Below are 19670 nucleotides of genomic sequence, written 5' to 3' on the forward strand. Positions count from 1 at the left end.
AAAATGTACACATTATGCATAAGAGCCATAAAATTGTATCAGACATGCCTCTGCAATCTTAAAACATTAGTCATCTATTTCCAAACTAATATGAATTGGGCAGCAATATATGTAAAGACAGATGTGTTTATACACTTAGCATATTCCACAGCAGAATCAAAGACTGATAAATAATTGCCACTGCAGAAGACACAGTTAGCATTTGTTACTTACAAGTAAATATTGCCATCTGCTGGGTAGGTGTGGCAAGACAGAGGAAAAGAAAACGATAATAAAGGCAGATGTAATAGTCTAAGTATTTTCAGACATTTATTTAAGTTTTATATTAAGTTTTAGCTTTATATGCCTAGCCTGATGAATAATTGGTGTTTCTCAGCTAAAAAAGAAAAATAATTCAGCTGAAGTTCTTCTGTTACTATAAATTTCTGCAAGGAACTATTTGTATCAACTGAGAAAGGTCAGGTCAGGTAGTTTTTTCAAAATGAATAAACCTCCATGAGTCTAATCTGTAAACTCATCTTACCAGGGCCTGAAAGATAAGGTAATACATGCAGAACATTTTGGTCAAATCACACAAAGGGGCAGTTCTATTTACCTTACGTGAGTAATGCCACATGGTGAGTAAGATTTAGCCCTACAAGTCACAGGCTCAAACAGGGTTTTGGAGTTTTAATACCTTCAAATATGAAGTTTTAATACCTTCAGATATAGATTTGTAATGCATTACATTTACATCCATTGTTTAAACAAAGAATAAGTATCATGAGAGCTTTTTAATTACCGCTCTAGGCAGTTTCTTTCAAATGAGCATTTGCTTATCCTAACAATTTTGATATTATCTCATCTAGTAGGGTGACTAAACTATACTTTGAACTCTTTCCCCACCCTGGTCTTTTTTTGATTGCTTTCCAAATTGCTTTTCTACTAATAAAAGGCCTTTAAAAAGTGTCAGGTTTCACTTTACAGCAGGCATAGATGTCACATCATTAAAATAAGAAGTCGTAAAATTTTATTTTATTTTACTTTAAAAGATACTGCTAGAGAGTCACCTTATACTAAAAGGTTTTGTATTGCTGTCATCAATAGCACATCTTGAGAAATTCTGGAGAGTAGCCATGCTACGATATGATTAAAATATCAGGAAAGAAAAAAAACAGATTAACTTACCTGGGATAGCTATTATTTTCAGTTGCAGGATCTTTCTCAAGCCAACTCTCATAAAGAGACTTACTTTCATAACCCTCATCAGGGCTTAAAATCTGGAGAGGAAAAGATTATAATCTCATGGGAAGTACCACTAGCTTAATTCAGTATCAAATGAGACCTTTACAGCTACCTGCGTCATCGTTAATTAACAGCATTGCTGCATGCAGGGAAGTACACATACACTATTTACATTTCTCACATACGTTTATGGATTCCCAACCATGACAAGCTTCTCACAGGCACTTGGAACCAACCACAGACAGTGGGGAAGAGCAGGTGAAAAGCTCAAGGACACTAGCTGGAGCTCATCCACTTCTGTGGGAAGTGGATCCTGCAGATTTCTAGGACTTCTTACCACCTTATTATTGCACTGTGTATGTACACACACACCAGCATATGTAGCACTGTGGAGCTCCTCCAGCAGCCAGGATGCCCCCGCTGCTTTCCTTTCAGCAGGCAAGGGGAGATGAGAGCCCTAACCCTGTGAAGGTTTCCCCTGCACAGCAGCAATATTCTCTCAACAGGCTGAGTCTGAAATTTGACTGCTTTTTGCTATGGAAAGGGTACAAAAGAATTGTGCTAGAAGGAAGAGTCAAAACCAGCCATTAACTATATTACAGCAGTGGCAAGGGGACTCAACCAAGACTGGAGCACCACTGTGCAAGACACTGTACGTACAAATGTAGGTCCCACCCTTACCTTAAAAAAATTGAAAAGCTATCTAACCAGGATGGAAAATGTTTTAGTATTAGTAAAGCTATCTTACAGCCAGGAAAACTAGGAAAGAGTCTAAAATTAGTTGACCAAAGCTCTTAGAAAATCAGTGGCAGAGGTAAAAATAAATCAAGACTCTGGTCCTGGTCTCCATCTACACTTAAACAATCTTTAATAGACATGGTCCTTTAAATACAAGATTGTTTATGATGCGCAGAGGATTGGGATTTTTTTTTTTCCCCAAAATACAAAGCATAAATGCTCATGGCTAGATACATGGTCCCACAGTATTGTCAAGACTTAAATCCTGCATCGAAAAACATACAGACTCCAAATTGAAAATCCAAGGAGTTCTGACCTCTGAGATTATGTCAGCTGCTAGCAGATAAATAACAACTTTGTGAAGTAACTGCTTTGCTCCTGTCATTTTCAGGGCACTTTGTTCAAGTTCTAGGGCTAAATTGAAAATGGCACATTAATAAGAGCAAGCTGAACTCTGACATATGGGAGTAAAAGTACTCCATGCTCTGGCAGAGATGTTATTCTGACAGCTCTGGTCATGTAAAACCCATTGGCCAGCTTTTTCGTATAACACTGAGAGCCTAGTAAAACATACTGTTTGCCCTGACTTAGATCCAAATCTAGAATCAGCATAAGCTTACTGCTACCTCAAGGGAAGATGCAGAGTTCTTTAAGTATAAATACAAAGTAAGAAGTGATGATCAGAACAGGGGAATTGGAGTTGAACTATTGCAGACGCTGGCTGGTGGTGACCAATTGTCTAAAGCCTAGCAGTAGAGCAGCGCCAAAAAAGACTTTCAACAGCTAAATGTCCCATCTGTATGCTGAGGACCACACTTAAATGCAGAACTCCTTGAAAGATGATACTTCATGTGTACACTACATTTTTTTTGTGAGAAGCGGCTCACTAAAAAACAAGAAGAGCAAAGAGGTCTTGGGATGTTGGATAGTTGGATGTTGGACTCTTTAATATGAACAGAAATAACTTTATTTTGGACATGCATAATCACCCACATCTGCACTAATGTTCTTTCACATACTGGGCTTCCTGAATGAAATTCAATCCCATGCAAAAGCCTAATGCAAAGCATAGGGAATATTTCAGTCCCATTTATGCTGTTTCCAAGAATTAACTAGGCCTCCTGAGGTGCACAGGACTTCTCACTTAGTCCTATTCAAGAAACTAACAACCAGGATATGCAAAGACTTAATGGGTTGAGGCTTTGATGTGTACATCTAGCTTCCCAATGTCATCCAAAATGAAATGCATTGCAGTTGAAATAGCAAAACTACAAATATAATCACTCTGCCTTAGCCCTTCTAGCCCTTACAGAAATTAGGGGGTTTTTAAATTAGTGAAAAAGACACAACTGATTAGCAAAGGCACAGACGGTAGTCTTTGGTTATCTTTATAAGAGGCTACCTAAATGCAAGTGAAGAAAAAAAGAATAAAGAAAATTAAGCAGATCCCTCTGCAAAACAGAGCTATCCTGTTCTAGCTGTTGCTTTAGTTTCTCTCCTTCTTTTGCCAATCCAATTCACTGGTATTTTTAGAGACCTGGAGAATAAAGATGTTTGAACCCTTAAATGAATTTTATTCTGTGATGCTAGAAGCAATGAGTCAAGTGAAAGATGTGCCACATTTCTACAGGGTCTATCAGTCATCTGTATACATGTTTCTATGCCAACAAAAATGGTGTCCTAGTTAGAAGTGGTCCTTCAGCAGATGCACTTTGGTATCCCTGACTTCTCTCCAAGGGTCCATCAAAACATCTTTTTCCTTGGGAAAAGTCCAACAATCTCTATGAATGATCTTACAGAAAAGTTCAAAAGAGTGTAAGTATTCTAAAGAAAGGTTTCACAGCCTGCGATTTATGGATTACTGAAGCTCACTGGTGGCACATCAACACTGGTAAATTAAAGATGGTTGGGAAATGAAAACTAACAATGTTGAATCACTGTAAAAATTGAACCATGATTTTGTTTTTCAAAAAGATGAGAGGCAGTCCCAGGTTTAGTAGTAAGAAAAGAGGAAAACACTCCTCTAGAGAAATGTGGCAAGGAGTGTCTCAAATTTATTTAGCAAGATAGCGAAAAAGAATGAGTAAAAAGATAAAAAGAATTGCAGATGAGATTCTTTGAACAGAGACAATATGATACAAGAAAACTGGGGAAAGTGCTCCCTGACTGTGTACAGAAAGCAGAGAACAGCAGAGAATCAGAATGTTGCTGCAGAATCCTGCTCTGTGGAACAACAGAAAAGAAAAAGTAGTTGTGGATTTTGTCTATAACAAGCTAACAAGAAAAAAAAAATCTAAGTTGTACCAACAGTAGCTTTAAGGAGCTCAGGGAATAGTCAGACTTTTCGCTGACAACTCTCTACCATAAAATAATCCCCTTTACAAATGAAGCTATGAAGAATATGGATGAATATATTGTACGTCTAGGAGCTTTTTATATGCAAGGAAACAGCATAGAATTATGGAATAGTTGTCATGCTTTCTGTTGTTTATATCATGCTTCTACTGTTAAAAGATTAAATAACACTGAGTAGGAAAATGTTCAAAAAAGCCAGTCTCTAGTACTTCACATGGTAGTTTAATGGAAGTTTTCTACTCAAATCCAGCAATAGTTGAAAAGTTGACTTAAGATCAAGAGTGAGGTACTATTTTTAGCCCAGAGCATTTTTTTACTTTGTTTATCTTTTGCAGAAAAACATATCCCTGGGTAAGTGGCTTGACGCAGACAGAAAGTAAAGTATTTTATCCAGGGCCCTGCAGCACACGGGACATAGAAATTTTTATAGGCAAAACAGAATGCCCTTCAGCGTGCGAAGTGTCACAGCTAATGTTTGAACAAGCATAGCTTCTTCCCTCGCAAGGAAGAAAGAGTAAGATAGAAAGAGTTGATAAGAAAATAAAATTTAGAAAAGAAAAGAAAAACATGGGAATAGCGTAGATAAACCACACCAGATTCCAACCATGGCATTTCCAGTGTTAAAAGAAAGTGTACTGCATTTGAAAATAACTCAGGATGAATGCATCTAATAGGATGGGAGACTAATAGCTCGAATCATCCTACCAAGTGCAGTTACAGTGCAGATTTTTACACTGGACCAAGTCAGTTGTGCTCCCTTAACATCAGGGGAAAAAAATAGTTTGAGAGTTCTGTATGGACAGACAATGTTTGACAACCACATTTGGTCAAATGAATCTCATCCTAAAGGTACGTACTTCTACCCATTGCCTTTAAAGGGAGGCTACGTTGCTTAAGTCAGACAGAGATGTCTTCTGTTAATTGAGATGAATCCAGATCTGAGGATAGTGACAATGGCTCATGCTAGGTGCCTAATCTGGTTAAGTCCTCATATGGCCAGTGAAGTTTCATGCTTTAGTGGACCACAATCTTTCAGCATTATGATAATTTATCCTGAGAGGTGAAAGCAAAGGAGACATGATTAGACCACTTGTATTCATGCAAATCCATACATCTGGCCTGCTACAAAACCTCCCCAATCCTTCAATATTTATCACAGTATTTCAGGGGTTCAGTGAGATATGAAGGAGATTCAGGGGGAACAGACAGAGGGAAAATAGTAGCTAGCCAATGTGAAAATGAATAGATTTGCTTTTGCACCTGAAATGGAAATTTAAAATGCAATTTATTTCCTTGAATGCTTATCACTTTAGAGAATTGATCTTGCTCAAGTGTTGCATTATCTTGTTTTTATTATTATTATTTTTACTATATATTACAAATAATATTCCACTTATGTCAGTGACACATCACAACCTTTCTAAGAATACTGAGGAACCATGAGCCTGGACTGTGTACCACTGACAGGATGTTTTGCTATTGATTTTGGTGGGATCAAAATTCTTCCAGCACAGCAATAAGATAAATCCAGTATTAGTCAATAATCCAATTTTATCCAACAAACTCTCAGTTTTACATTATTAGAAAGTCACAAATAATAGACACTCTGATTCTGTACCTCTTTTGTCAGATTATACACCAGTTTGTAGAGAAGAGGGGTGCAGTCAACTCTTAATGTGTAGTTGCCTGAAAATGAACAAAGACATGGAAATTCTCCCTTCACGTACCAGTGGCATTATCTTTTTAATGGATTAAACCCTGCAGTCCTTTCTTAGACAAACTTCTTGACTTCAAGGCAAGAATTTAGATCTTGCCTCAGAATATATACAGAGATAGACTACTTGGTAACTTTGTAAAAGCTACTGCTACTACACAACAATGATGCATTGGTTATACTACATACACAGTAATGTAATTAAGCCTTCTCATGGCTGTAAAATATGCCCAACTATCCCTCATTAGCTACAAGCCCTTGTCACTCATACTCCCCCCGAAGCTTGTGTTAAACAGAAGGCAATGGTAACATCCTACTTTTTGTAGGATGTTAAAAATAAAGTTGGCGCATTCAGGAGCAGTGCAGGAGGAAAGACATATTCCCTGCAAGACATTCTAAGAAGTCTTTCAATGCAGCTGCTTCTTTTATCATAAAGAGGACTTTTTCAATGTTTTTCCAGACTGTATCTGAAAGACAGGTCATCTTCTGAGTAAGAGACTTGCAAGACATTTGGCATTTTGTATTTCAGGACTAAGTCTCACCCAAATAGGAGTCAACAAAGATGCAGAGTAATGTTTTCATCTACTGTCTCCTAAAGCTCCCCTTTTACTACCACGCTGTGGCTTCTACACTTTACACCCATGAGTTTTCCACACTGCCTGCGGGCTATGTTGAGCTAGGTAAGTATCTCATACTGAAGTTGTCAGTTACAGCAGCAAGACCCCATTGAAAAGAAACTATCACCACTTTTGAGGCAGGCAAGAGTGTAAAGCAATCTTCTCTATAGATTACAGCCACGGGACAGCAGCTGGGCAAACACCTCTGCCCTCAAATACGGACAACAACAAAGAGGGGAAGAGGAGTGAGAAGGCTTTGATATAAAACATAAGCTCTCAGATAACACAGTTATTAGGTTTTGATATGGCTTTAGACCTTTGGGTCATCCTTTGCACAGTGTGTACTCACAAGAGGACTAGACTGACAATTACAGAAAAATCCCATGATGATGGAAAAAATACTAGATAATGTTAATAATGTTTCCAAGGAGAGTCTATATTTGAGAACTGGAAATTAAAGTCACAAAAATGCTCAAAAGGATGACCCACTATTCTTCTTTTCATTGCTAAAGGACAATGAATAGAAATAATTTGCTGTCCAAAACGTGGCATAAGAAGTGCTGTGGAGAATGTATGATGATGAACAAAATAATTGGCAGAGTACATGGATGCTATGGCTCTCCAGGGGATTTTAATGCTCAGTCAGGTGAAAGATGTCCAAGATACTTAAAACAGTACACTGAATATGGTGTTCTTTTCCTTATTACATATTTCTTTTCCAGTGGTTTTACTTTCACATTTTCTTTAATGCATAAAGCAAGAGACATGTTTGAATAATCAAGATTTAGAAGAAAATTGTTAAGGCAGCAGCATGTTGGCTGCAAACCAACTAAAAAATATGTGTTACCATCCATGCTGAGAATATGAAGCAGTTGTAAAGCTATTATTTCATTCGTGAGATCTTCTAGGCGTGAAATTCTGCTCTACTTTTTACACAGCATGTAGGCTGCATAATTGAAGGAACAGCTCTAACCCTCCCTACACCCCAGCTCCAACTGAGCATTTAGAAACTGGGTTTGGCTTTTCTTTCTTTCCAATCCTTTTGTGACAGACAAAATTTTCAGCTGACAGGAATAAAAAGAGTTCTTAAATATGCCTGTTGATATCCATTTTAGTCACACACAGTAAGTCCAAATAAGTTGAGTTTAACATGGGAAGAGCAATGCCCTAAATAACTGAGGTTATGATGCAGGACAACTTCACAGGACTCTACTGACTATTATTTCAGCACAGACAACAGTAAATGTCCTTCTGTAATAAAGCTCAGTATAATTTAAGAAGGATTTTGTGATTTAGGTCATAGTGTTGGGCCCAAAATTCAAAGTCCAGTTTCTAAGCAGCATTCCTGTATGACAGATTCTTCTCATAATCTGAAGGGCATAGTAAATTGGATAATGGTGGATCAGGTTTTTTTTTGAACCACTCTTCAGCGCCTATTTTTCTAGAAGAGCCCTGCCATAATACACACGTAACTCCCTGCACATTCTCCCTGCTCATAGCAATGAACAAAGGTGACCACACTGGCCCAAAGCACCAAAATGGGTCCCACCCCCACGAAATGTAAGCCTAAGGTCTCAACACAAATTGTCTTAAGATCATAATAAATTAGTGTCCCAAAATATTATAATTCTACAGGGAAAGGAGCTGGAGCTTCAAGCAGAACAAGGAGCAGTCTGTCATATATTAAAACTGTAACTGTAAATTAAAACTAATGCAGTTAAGAGAGAGATTAACATTCAGACCACTCAGTTCATTAGCAGAGAATACTAAACTCCTCCAGAGGAGATATTCTGGACTCCAGACAGGTGGGCTGCAGCTCATGGATGGCACTATTTGCAACAGGAAAGCACCATGAGAATTTAAATTGCTCTCTCTCTCCATATAAGTCTGTATTTACTACACTTATTCTGAACATCACATTATCTAGCTTATGTTTGCCAGCTCTGGATGCAATAAATAATACACAGTGAACTATTAAAATTGACATCTGTGAAGTAAAGTGAGTTTAAAAATAAAAGACACACCTTCTATAGAAGAATCTGTGTTGATATAAGCAACTGCCCGTTCCTGGAGGACTCTGGCATTTTCCTGGGGTTGCAAAAGTGTAATTATTACTTTCAGTTAGTGACATTTAGTCAAGAGCATGTTAAGTGCACCGTATTTTACAGCATTACCTTTAAGAACCCAGTCAGATAAGTAGCACTATGTACCTTACTAATTATATTAATGTTTGAGGATGGGTCAATGATCTGGGCATATGAAAATCACTCCTGCTTTCTGGGACTTAATTTGTTGTGGAAAACATCCACAAAATGTAGGTGCTGCCTGCTGCATCACACAGGAGCAAGATGGAAAAGGAAAATTATTGAACAGCGTTGTAACAAGGTAAATTAAGGTTATACATGTGTTTTAACTCTGCACTTGCAGTGCTTTTTGAACATGCAACATGTAACTGTGAGGTCAGCCAGAATTCCTCCATGCTTTTAATCCCTAGTTATTCATGTGAGCTCCCAGCACTGAACTCAATTTTAACGCTGATAATCGGGTTTATCATTTATTGGGTTTATCAACGTTAAAAGTATTGTTGTCATTTCTACACTCTTCCATTTCAAAAAGGGATGAGTCAAAGCACTGACTTTTCCTATTCAAATGAATGTGACTGACTGTTTTGAGTCAACCAAGCATTGCTTTCGTGCTAAATATATACACACACTTGTTTAATTTTTTGCAAACTGGTAATTATGATTGAAACTGATATTCTAATCAGTAAGTGGTATTTTACTAAGTCTCGGCTTTGTGATAGATATTCTAATTAGGTTAGTAATTGTTACTTGATTCATTCAATTTATAACCCAACTAATCATTTGTAAGTCATGTGAACTAAAAATCAAATTGGTAATTGATAACTTCATAATGAAATTAATATCTTTAAAACAAACAGTAGAGAAGATTCCACAAAAGAATATGAAGGGAGGGAGCAAGCCTGTATATGCATACATGAGGTCTTGCATATATGCAAAAGCATATTTGCAACATAAAGAAATTCCTTCATTTATGAGCAATGGAGATTGTGTAACAAAAGGATGTTGCCACAGTTGCAGAGTCTTTTTGTTACACAGAAGATGGTGAATATCATGGGTTAATTTTCCTCAAGATTTAGTAGATGACAGATCTGGCAGCTGCAGAAAACATGAATGTAAGCTGTGAGGAATGTCTCTGGAGAAACTGAATGTAATTTAGGTGTCAAAGAGGAGGAATGCATACCACCAAGATAAAGCAAGAAAACAATAATATAAAAACATTGAAGTTCAAATATGAATTGTGCTTATGGCTTTCTAATCTAGTACAGCTGCCATTTCATGAAATAATGGATGATAGATTACTAGATATTAAATTATTAAACAAAAAACATTACAAAACAGCAGTAGCAATATGTGAACAAAGCATATGTAAAAAGAACTCCTAATTTATTTATGACTTCCTCAAGATAAATTGATCTTTTAAGTATCATTGCACCATATTGCTTATTGTTAAAACAATTGTGTGTTTTTTCTTGACAGCATCTAAATATGTGCACAGATACATAGACAAAGAAATCACCAATAAAGTTTTATATACAGTATACTTTTGTTACCAGTGGAGTTTGGGTAGGATGAAACTTTAATGACAACTCTTTAAAATCTCACAGTAAATTATTTTAAAGATAATTTAAATTATTCTTTCTTCATCTAATGTCCCATAAACCTACAGTAAGACGCAGAGAGTCTATTGCAGCTGGAAGCCAAATGGTTTATGGGAGAAAGGATTAGTGCAAATCCAAAGGAACAGAAGTCTCAGCTTTGTTAACAGAAGAATGATGGAATCCCTTTGGTGTTTGGGAGCATATTTCTGGCCTTGTTCCCTCCTCTGACGTGTCATTTTGCTATGTAATTTTGTGGTTTACTGAAATACATGCCAATGAACTAAAACAAAATGATTAAAATATTTTATTTTATAGATTTTGAAAGCTCTACCCACATATCTAAATATAACCTTGTAAATAAAATTCTAACAGAAGAACAAGACAACACATTTCCGTTAAACCATTCAGTACTAATAAATTGACATAGTTCAGCAGAAGTGTGTTTCATCAGACGATTTTCTGCCTGCTCTATTTCTAATTTGGATTTTATGGACAAAGCAATGAAAACTCTCATAAGACCTATATTTCTTACCAGGGCTGAACAAATCCACTTACAGGGTTAAGAACTGAACATGCCCAACAGGGAAAGGAAGAGAAAAACATTCAGAACGTCACTTCTGAATTTCCCAACATCCTTCTCTCAGGCAGGAATATAGTCAGGGATCCCACTACAGAATTAATCGATTGTCCTGTCCCTGAGACTCTACAATACTGGAAGTTTCACATGAATTTAGAACTATTAACTCATAGATTACCTACCCTTTCATTTGCCCAGGAGGATTAATTTCCACACAAAGGGCTTGGTGTGCTTACAGATCACAGGTACATGATCTGGACTTTAGTTTATAGAAACTAAGGAATTTCTCAAATAGAAAGTTAGAAAATAAACCAATTTAGGTTATACAAAATGCTATCATTTTGTTAAATGAAGGGATAGATTTCCACATAGAGACCACTGAGGGACATTAGCTTTGAATCAAAGTAGATTTTTAAATCTTAGAAGAGTTAGTACACTTATGTTGTAAGAAGCTAGGTAGGTAATTTGTTTAAATACATGAGGCCCTCACAGCACCTGAAGGAGTCTGTTGTGCTCCAATTTTACCTTGAAGCTATTGATTGCTGCCTAGGAATACATACCACTGGGTATTGCAGCTGCCTGCAACAGACTTTCAAGTTTTGCTTTCTTTACACTATTTTTTATTTACCTCAGCCCATTCTGTGGAACCCAACAATCCAAATTCTTCTGCATCCCAGCTAGCAAAAATAATAGTTCTCTTAGGTCTCCAACCTGCAATCACATAGTTAAGCTTGAAAATGCAACTTAAAGTTAGAAAGTCTAGTAAAAGATCACCACAGTTAATTGAAATCACTTTAAAAAAATAGCACTTAATTGATATAGCAGTAAAAAAAAATCCTCTCTAAACTCCTTAGAGGAACACATTATTGCAGAGGCATTTCTTCTTAATGCGGTATTTTCATTCCACACAACTAAGAGGCTAATATTAAACTGATGAGAGGCGTGAGGGAGTAAATTCAGCCCACTAAGATGCAATGCTACATATGCATCTCTTCAATGAATTTGCATCTTTCATAATGAGAAATACAACTTTCTGTAGAGGTGAAAAGTTAAATCAACACAACTGCTTATGGGAACATTCAACACAGTTCCTTAAAGCTGCTGTTTTCCATATCCATCATTTTATGTTTGTAATAAGTAAGTTACCTTCCATCTTCATTTTACCAAAAATCCGTACAACCTCTTGCAGAACAGCTGCACCCGTAGTTGGATCAATACCACCAAATACCCAAGAGTCTCTATGACCTCCTAAAATAATATATCTGTCTGGAAACAAACACACAATATCAATCCTTAATTAAAAATGCATTTAGGTTACCTGTATTTCCTTTGATTGCATCCCTACTTGTGTCAAGTGAAATACCAGTGCCACAAATTTATTTTTTAAGGTAATCTGCAATCATTCACTTACTCTACTGAAGTATATAAATGAAGACGAGAAATATTTTATACATGTTTTACCACTTAAAAGTCTTTCATGTATATGGCCTGCTACTAAGTATCAACAATAGTATGTTGAGGTCCCAGATCATCACTAGTTTTTTGTACTTTGCATTGTGTTAATTTTTGCAAAGGCAAAATGTATGAATGATGTAAGGGGAAACCTACTGTAAAATGACAGGCGTTATAAAAAAATTCTCTGACATCTATCATCCTAGCATTCCCATTCAAATATATTCTTGGGAATGCCAATGAAAAACAGTGTGATGGGAGGGATAGGACAACTATCAAGGGTTTCTCAGATTCCATATTATCTGGCTATCTAAAAAACTTGATGTTTCTTGCAATATGAGAACAATTTCACCAAACACGAAATAAAGAAGGAATTAAAATCCTCAAGCACCCGATGCTCACCTGGTTCCACAGCTCCTCTGAGGATGCCAATGACATTGTAAATTCGTGTTATTTCATTGTTCGTATAAACATGCATTCTGACTTTTCTGAAATGAAAAGCAGTATGGAGTAACCATTTCTGACTGAGAAGGAAATAAAAAGCAATGTAATAGCTTGTAAGCCAGAAAGTTTGTGCTTCTGTTCTGCTTTGTGTGTTCAGCACTGATCTAACCTGTCATGCCGTATCAGTGTCCCATTTTTTATTTCAGGTTAACCTGCTGACAGAAAGATACCTTAGAAACAACCCTATGAAGTGGGCCAATCTATAACTTTCAAACATTTGCAGCATTTATTGAATTGTTATTTATGGGAGTCAATCAGATAATTGTGTATTAGAGGAGTAAACTGAAAAGCATATACAGTAACTAAAAATACATTTACATTTTCACCGAAATGATAATTGTGGATATACATATTTTTATAAAGAATACACTTTGGTTTTGTAGCACAATTCCATGTAATAAGATAGAACATGGAGAGAAGGTCATTAGAAATGTTCATCCAGGAATAAACTGAAATCTCTGTTTAGGACAACAGATCTAAGTGATCAAGATTTGTCAATCCTCCATCCCTCTCCCCCAGTAAAATCTGCTTGTGAAATTTTATAAAAAGGAAGGAAATTCAGGTATTAGGAGAGCTAAAAATAATGTAGCATTCAGCCCCTCTTAACCTGTAGAAGAAACAAAGCACCAAACAATGCTTTTTTTGTGTCTGGCAAAACCCCATGAGTTTCACATTTGAAGTTATCTTTTCAGCAGCAAATCTGCACAGCTGTCAAAATCAAAACCTACTTCAGGACAGCTACTGGATCTTTGCCCAGAAAATAACTGACACCAGTGCCTTCAGCATGCATATACTTGCACACTTTCCATGTGTAAGTGACTTTCTGCCTAGACTCAAAAGGTTCATTTTGATATGGAGCTACTCTGAGAAAGAAGTCTATGTAGGATTCACCCATATTTACAAAAACTGTTACCCTACCAACTAGGAAGATGTTAAAAAGTGCATTCAAAAATATCTCCCATGTATATATTTTGTGGATGAATCATGTTGTTTCTTTTCTTACTGTTGCTCTTCAAGACATTTCAAACAGCACCTTAATTATGTCAAATATGCTTTCTTATTTATTTATTCCTACTTTATTCATCTTCAGCTAGAGTTAAAGCAGAGCAGAAAAAATAATGATCAATGAAGTCTTTATAAAATTATATATTCAGCCTTACTCTTGTTTTGCAGGAGGTGGAGCAGTGATAGTGATACACCATTTTTACACACTGTTCATTGTGGTCCACCACCAATCCTCGTAGAATAATACCTCACGTAAAGTGAAAGTACTTTTATGTGAAAAAGTGATCTTTAGCTTTATCTATTGCAGCTTATCAGTTATAAACAATGAAGAATGCTATGACAGTCCCTGACAGCCAGTCAAATCCCTGATCGCCAAATGTAATTGTTACATGGCTTGGTCTGCTAGAGAGCAACTCTTAGTGCTGGAGACCCGGACAGTTGTATTTCTCTGTTAGAGCTGAAAAAATGTAAACCGCAAACATAGTATCACTAATCCAACTGGTCAAAGGCCAGTTCCTCACAAACAAATTAGTAAGATACATGTGCTTTGAGCTCTTCCGTCCTGTTATTATTCAGGGCTTTCAACCATAGGGCCTACCAGCTTTGGGGAACAGTTGATGGACTCCCAAATCATTGCCGCACTTCACAGCTCTAAGTTCACAGAAACACTGGGAGGCTTCCAGTGGACAAAGGAAACATACGTAGAAGAGAACTACTGAATTGTCAGTCCTTCCCCGTTGGACTGGGACAAGCTGGCTGTCCTATTGTCCCCTCGGTCATCAGAAACAGAGAAGAAAGACCAAACTTGAAGTAAGGAGGAAGTTTAGGGTTAATTCAACAGTATTTTAAAAAGTCTGCTTACTCCTATAAAGCCATTTTTAAAAGGACCAGTGAAACAATGTCTGAACCTTAAAGTAAGGATTAAAGTTGGAATGACAGAGCTGGACCTATACCCTCTGAATCTGTCTATCCATTAGCACTGGGGACACTGAGCAAAACGATCGCTTTCATAATTAATTTTCAAATTCTAGTAATTATCACCAAGTGTTGGCCACTCAGAAGGAAGTAAATTTCTCCAGAATGTCTCTAGATGTATTGTTTCACAGTCCTTTTCTTGTTGAGATTTTTTTTGCAATATTTTATAAATAGGCAAGGGTTAAAACAAACCTTGTAGAAGAGCTGCCTGCAAATCCTGGCCCTATGTTATAAGACACATTGAGACTTCCCTTCCAGCTGCTGTCTGGAGCTGCGGGTCCTCCCATTGCACTGTTAAGTGAAAACCAAGACCAATGTAGTTGACCAGTAGGCTAAAACCTTAAATTCCCTTAATGATTACTGCACCTAAAACAAGGTCGGTTTACAAAATTCTTAAAAACATTATGCCAGAAGCAGATTGCTTTGAATTTCCCACATTTTCTGAAGCACACTCTACTACAAAAGAGCATTAAAGACAAGTAACAGCATAGATTTTACCATCTTAGTATAAAAAATTTTGCTGCACGTTTGTGAATATTGACTTCTGGTGAGGAGGACGGATGTGTACTCACCGTAATAATACTTCTGCATCGTGATATCCAATGGGATGAACTGGGATTTTGGGAATCCCTACACCTTCATTAACTTTATACCTGAAAGTGTACTCTGAGAAACCAGAACAAAATGTCAAGTTTATAGTGTTCTTAGCAACTTTCACCAAACTGGAAATACTTTTGAACAGTGCAGCCACAGAGTAGCCACAAGCATGCATCAACTTTTTAATTCTCACATCATTTCTTAGATATTGCTTCTAGGATACCAAAATCTAATGGCAGAACCACAAACCCAATAGTGCATCTGCACAACTGTGTAAGAGGAGTCCCCAGATTTGATGCAAGGTTAGTTTTGCTGTCCATCCACATTATTGCATCTCCTCAAAGCTGACTGTGGGATAACCAAACTGGTGTGCGAGGTGAAGACAGCCCCTGTGCAGCCTGTTGACAAGCTGCAGAAGACATCCACAGATGCATTTACCTATGTTGAAGACAGTCAATATCTCTCTGAATCTGGTGGGCCAGGCACACACGATCTATCCTGTTTTTTCAGTATGGTGTTGTCTTATGCCCCCAACAATGGTCACAAAAGCCAGTGAGCTTTCCAGAAGCATCCCTGTGTTCCCATCCCATCTGCAGACAGGACTGGTAGGCACCTTAGTTCAAACTGAGTTCAGGACGCCTACAAGGACAAGACAAGCACATGGTGCCAAGTTTCTAGAGACTCCAAGCTACTCTTATTTTTAATACAGAAAATTTACTCCCTGTAAAGAGGATTTTAAACTGTTCTTCTGCTTGGAATTTAGGATCAGCAAGAAAACATACCTCCAAGCAAAGCAATTACTCCTCTTTGATGGTAGACTATAATCTAGTTTAGACTGGTCCTCTTGAGAAACACAGATATTTAAAAATGGCTATAAATTCTCAGCCATTTTCTACTGCTTCACAGTCTGTAAACATACACGTCCTGCTTTTCTAAGAGCTATGAAGCTGGGATCACACAAAGAGATTTTCCTAAAAACTTACTTTCCCTGCCTAACTCAAAAGCAACCAGTTGAAATGACATAGAGGTAGAACTTAGTCTACAATAGGAAAATTAACTACTGTTAAAAACAATTTTAAGCAGCTTTTTTCTTTGCATCTGTACTGAAAACAGATGAATTTCTAGTGCCACAATAACTTTCAGCACCAGTTTATAAAGTATTTGGTGGCTCAGGGTACAGACATTTCACTCACCTTTTGCAGGATAACCTGGTGTTAGAGGGTCCCCAGCTCCATTCAGGTTTAACACATTCCCACGCTGGGCTCCTCCACCTGGAAGGTTCCAGCCATCTGGATAAGCATCTACTCCTGGGGCACAGTAGTCAGCAGGGTCTGAATAAAGTATGATCCCTTGGGCTCCTGCTAATATGGCATTTTTAACCTGTGAAATGATATGCTTTTAAGAAATGCCTTTTTTTTTTTAATGAAGTAATAAATCTGAATGTTGCAATTTACTTCCATTAGAAGTTGTATATGTAGAAGAGTGAAAATGACCACAGACTCGGCAGAAGAACAAACCACAGTGAAACACAGTATCTTTGTTATTTGTGTCACACCTTTAGTCATAGCTCAAGGCTATGAAATAAAGCACAGGACATAAAATTGAGGCATAAAAACTGACTACTATCCCCACTGTCCCACTATCACCAATTTTGTCAGAGTTGTTGTCTAAAGTCAGAAGAGTTAGTTATTCAATCTCTATGCATCGGACTCCTTGTCAAATACTTACTTCTTTAAAATACTGCAATTCTATGGATGAAAAGTATTAAAAGCCTTGGCTCTTCAGACTACTTAGTTACCTAAACTAATCTCTCGCAGGAGCTGTCTAAGGAGTTTGCAGTCATCTCAGTCTCAGGAGATTAATACATTCGTCTGTTTTTATTGTTTTCAAGTTATTCTTAGAGTGCAGTCACAACGGATACATTGCAGGCTTCCTTCTGCTCATATGTTCCAACTTAGAGCCCTCATTAACTCCTGCCAGCTCTACCACGAGCAGTGTCTGACCCACACAGGAAAAAATAAAACACAACCCTTACTTTGTTTCCTCTGAAGATCTTCCCATATCTGGCAATGACAATCTTTCCCGTACAGTTAATTCCCATTTCACGCTCCAGCTTAAAATAATCTTCCGTGCGGCCATAATTCACATATACAAGATCTGCCTGCACAGAAAAGAAGAGCAGTTTCATGGCAACTGGTCATTCAACAAACAAAATATCTGTTTTCAGAAATACACAGTTTTATTCACTATGTATGACATAGCTATTTTTTGGCATTTCTACAAATGAGATCCAATGCCCATAAAAATAATAGCAAAAGATTTCCATAATATTCTATAGGAAGCCTTGGCTCAAACTGCTGACCTTTCTATATTACCCTGCACTTAACAGCAGCCCTATAAACTGAGGTTGGAAACTAAACCAATGTACTTTGCTAAACTGACAAACTTCTGTGGCCATGAAAAAATAGTGGCATTCCTTGCATACACAAACACTCACTATTATATAACTTAATTCATCTATGCAATGCAATATTGTCCCTGACTTGTTCCTCCATGATGAATTATCAGATTAAGTGAGGGACTTTTGTAGCCTTTGAAGACATTCATTTAATCCAAAATGTCTTCCAAATTGATTTATATATTGCTATTTCTACTTAAGACTTAAGCAAGTCCTCTCCATGTGATTGAGTAATGTGGAGTAATCTGAGACATATCCAACATTTCCCATAAAGATAAAAGCTTTTCACTTATTACGTGATTCAGATTTCTACCAATTTGAGAAAGTTTTTTTTCTAACAGGAGACTTCTAACCTTCACACAATATGTGGCTTAGCTGTCCTTACATGTTCTCTTATACTAATGGTTAATTAAAACTCCTACAAGACATATTTTGAGAAGTTGGAGTAATCTATCCTATCAAGTGTTTTGCAAAATATGACTTCAGCTAATAATACTCTTACTCTTTTTTTTCTTACCTCTGGCACTCCTTGTGCTGAAAAAGCATTATATGGTGGTAGTATATCAGTAATATTTTCATACCCCTGTGGACGTGGTTCAAACAATGACGTATTGAAAATCTATCAATAAATAACAGAAGTCTTTGGTCAAACACTCTACCTCCAGGCACAAGTTTGTACACTAAGCTTTGTTATTGCACATGATATGCTAGTTTCCATAAATCGTTAGCAAAAAATACAATTCTAACTACCAAGTATAAGTTCAAACAAAAAAACAGCTAGGGATACATAGCTGAATTTTTATAACAGAATACAGATATGAATACAGAGAGATAGATTACTTGTCAGAAGATGCTCATCAGTCACTGCCTGAACCTAAGCAAAGAAGTAGCTGAAAATTGCCAAGAGGTGGTGACAATAAAAAGACACCTAGTTCGTCCATGCCATCACAGTTATTTTTTGTGATTACTTCCACTTTTATTATTACTCCTCTCTTCACCTTTTCGCTAGTTACCCTCCAGTTAAACATGCTGCCTTTCATCACTGTCTATTGTAACACTCATGTTGCCTCAAGGTTCACGTCCACTCTGTCACCTTGTGAGATTATAGCTGGGAGACTGTGTTAGGGAGTTTCTGGAAGAATTTCTCCATTCTTTCACCTCTAAGCTCATGTCATCCCTAAGCACATATTCCTCGATTTCTACCAGGACTCTTCATCCCTACCTATGTGCTATGATGCTTCTCCAGCAGTCCCATCTCCTCTCCTCGCTCAGGCTCCGTGTCAGATTTTATATCTACTTCATTAATTCCCCTGGGTGTACAAAATGGAGAAGGTGACTACAGACTGACAGTTCATTACTACTTCCAACACTAACTTAGGAGACACCATAGGAAGCCAGTAGGATCAGGGTCAGAGCAAATGAAACAAGGCAGTACTTCATACAATGCATAGTATCTATGTGGGATTCCTTACCTCAGCATGTTGTGGAAGCAAAAATTGTACAGATGTTAAAGCAGAGTTTGGATAGGTACTTGGAAGAGAGATCCAACAATGGTTACTAACTGGATAAATACTTGGAAAAGAGGTGTAATGAGGATTCTTAAAGAGACTAATCGCATCACGCTCAGAGAACCCCTGAGCGGAAAACAGCCAGACACTGGAAGAATTGCATGCCTTAAATACATTTCTTTGTTCTTACACATCCCTGTGCATCCACTTCAGGCTGTTCATGGAAACAGGATATTGGCCTAGATGTATCCTTAATCTGAACCA

The 19670-nt window shown here is 37.3% G+C and overlaps 1 protein-coding gene across 1 annotated transcript in view; it reads right to left on the minus strand.

Annotated features, from left to right (window-relative positions):
- LOC142405036 (N-acetylated-alpha-linked acidic dipeptidase 2-like) overlaps positions 1 to 19670 on the minus strand; it is a 34195-nt gene that overhangs the window by 9281 nt on the left and 5244 nt on the right. Inside the window, exons 4-14 of the mRNA XM_075492027.1 lie at positions 18416 to 18517; positions 17476 to 17601; positions 16634 to 16820; positions 15416 to 15509; positions 15036 to 15134; positions 12762 to 12847; positions 12054 to 12173; positions 11536 to 11618; positions 8673 to 8736; positions 5936 to 6003; positions 1168 to 1259 (exon numbers count right to left, since the gene is read on the minus strand). Of these exons, the coding sequence (XP_075348142.1) occupies positions 1168 to 1259; positions 5936 to 6003; positions 8673 to 8736; positions 11536 to 11618; positions 12054 to 12173; positions 12762 to 12847; positions 15036 to 15134; positions 15416 to 15509; positions 16634 to 16820; positions 17476 to 17601; positions 18416 to 18517 (1121 nt within the window). The remainder of the gene's footprint in view (positions 1 to 1167; positions 1260 to 5935; positions 6004 to 8672; positions 8737 to 11535; positions 11619 to 12053; positions 12174 to 12761; positions 12848 to 15035; positions 15135 to 15415; positions 15510 to 16633; positions 16821 to 17475; positions 17602 to 18415; positions 18518 to 19670) is intronic.

The sequence above is a fragment of the Mycteria americana genome, chromosome 1 (genome assembly GCF_035582795.1).
Source record: "Mycteria americana isolate JAX WOST 10 ecotype Jacksonville Zoo and Gardens chromosome 1, USCA_MyAme_1.0, whole genome shotgun sequence".
NCBI classification, from domain to species: domain Eukaryota; kingdom Metazoa; phylum Chordata; class Aves; order Ciconiiformes; family Ciconiidae; genus Mycteria; species Mycteria americana.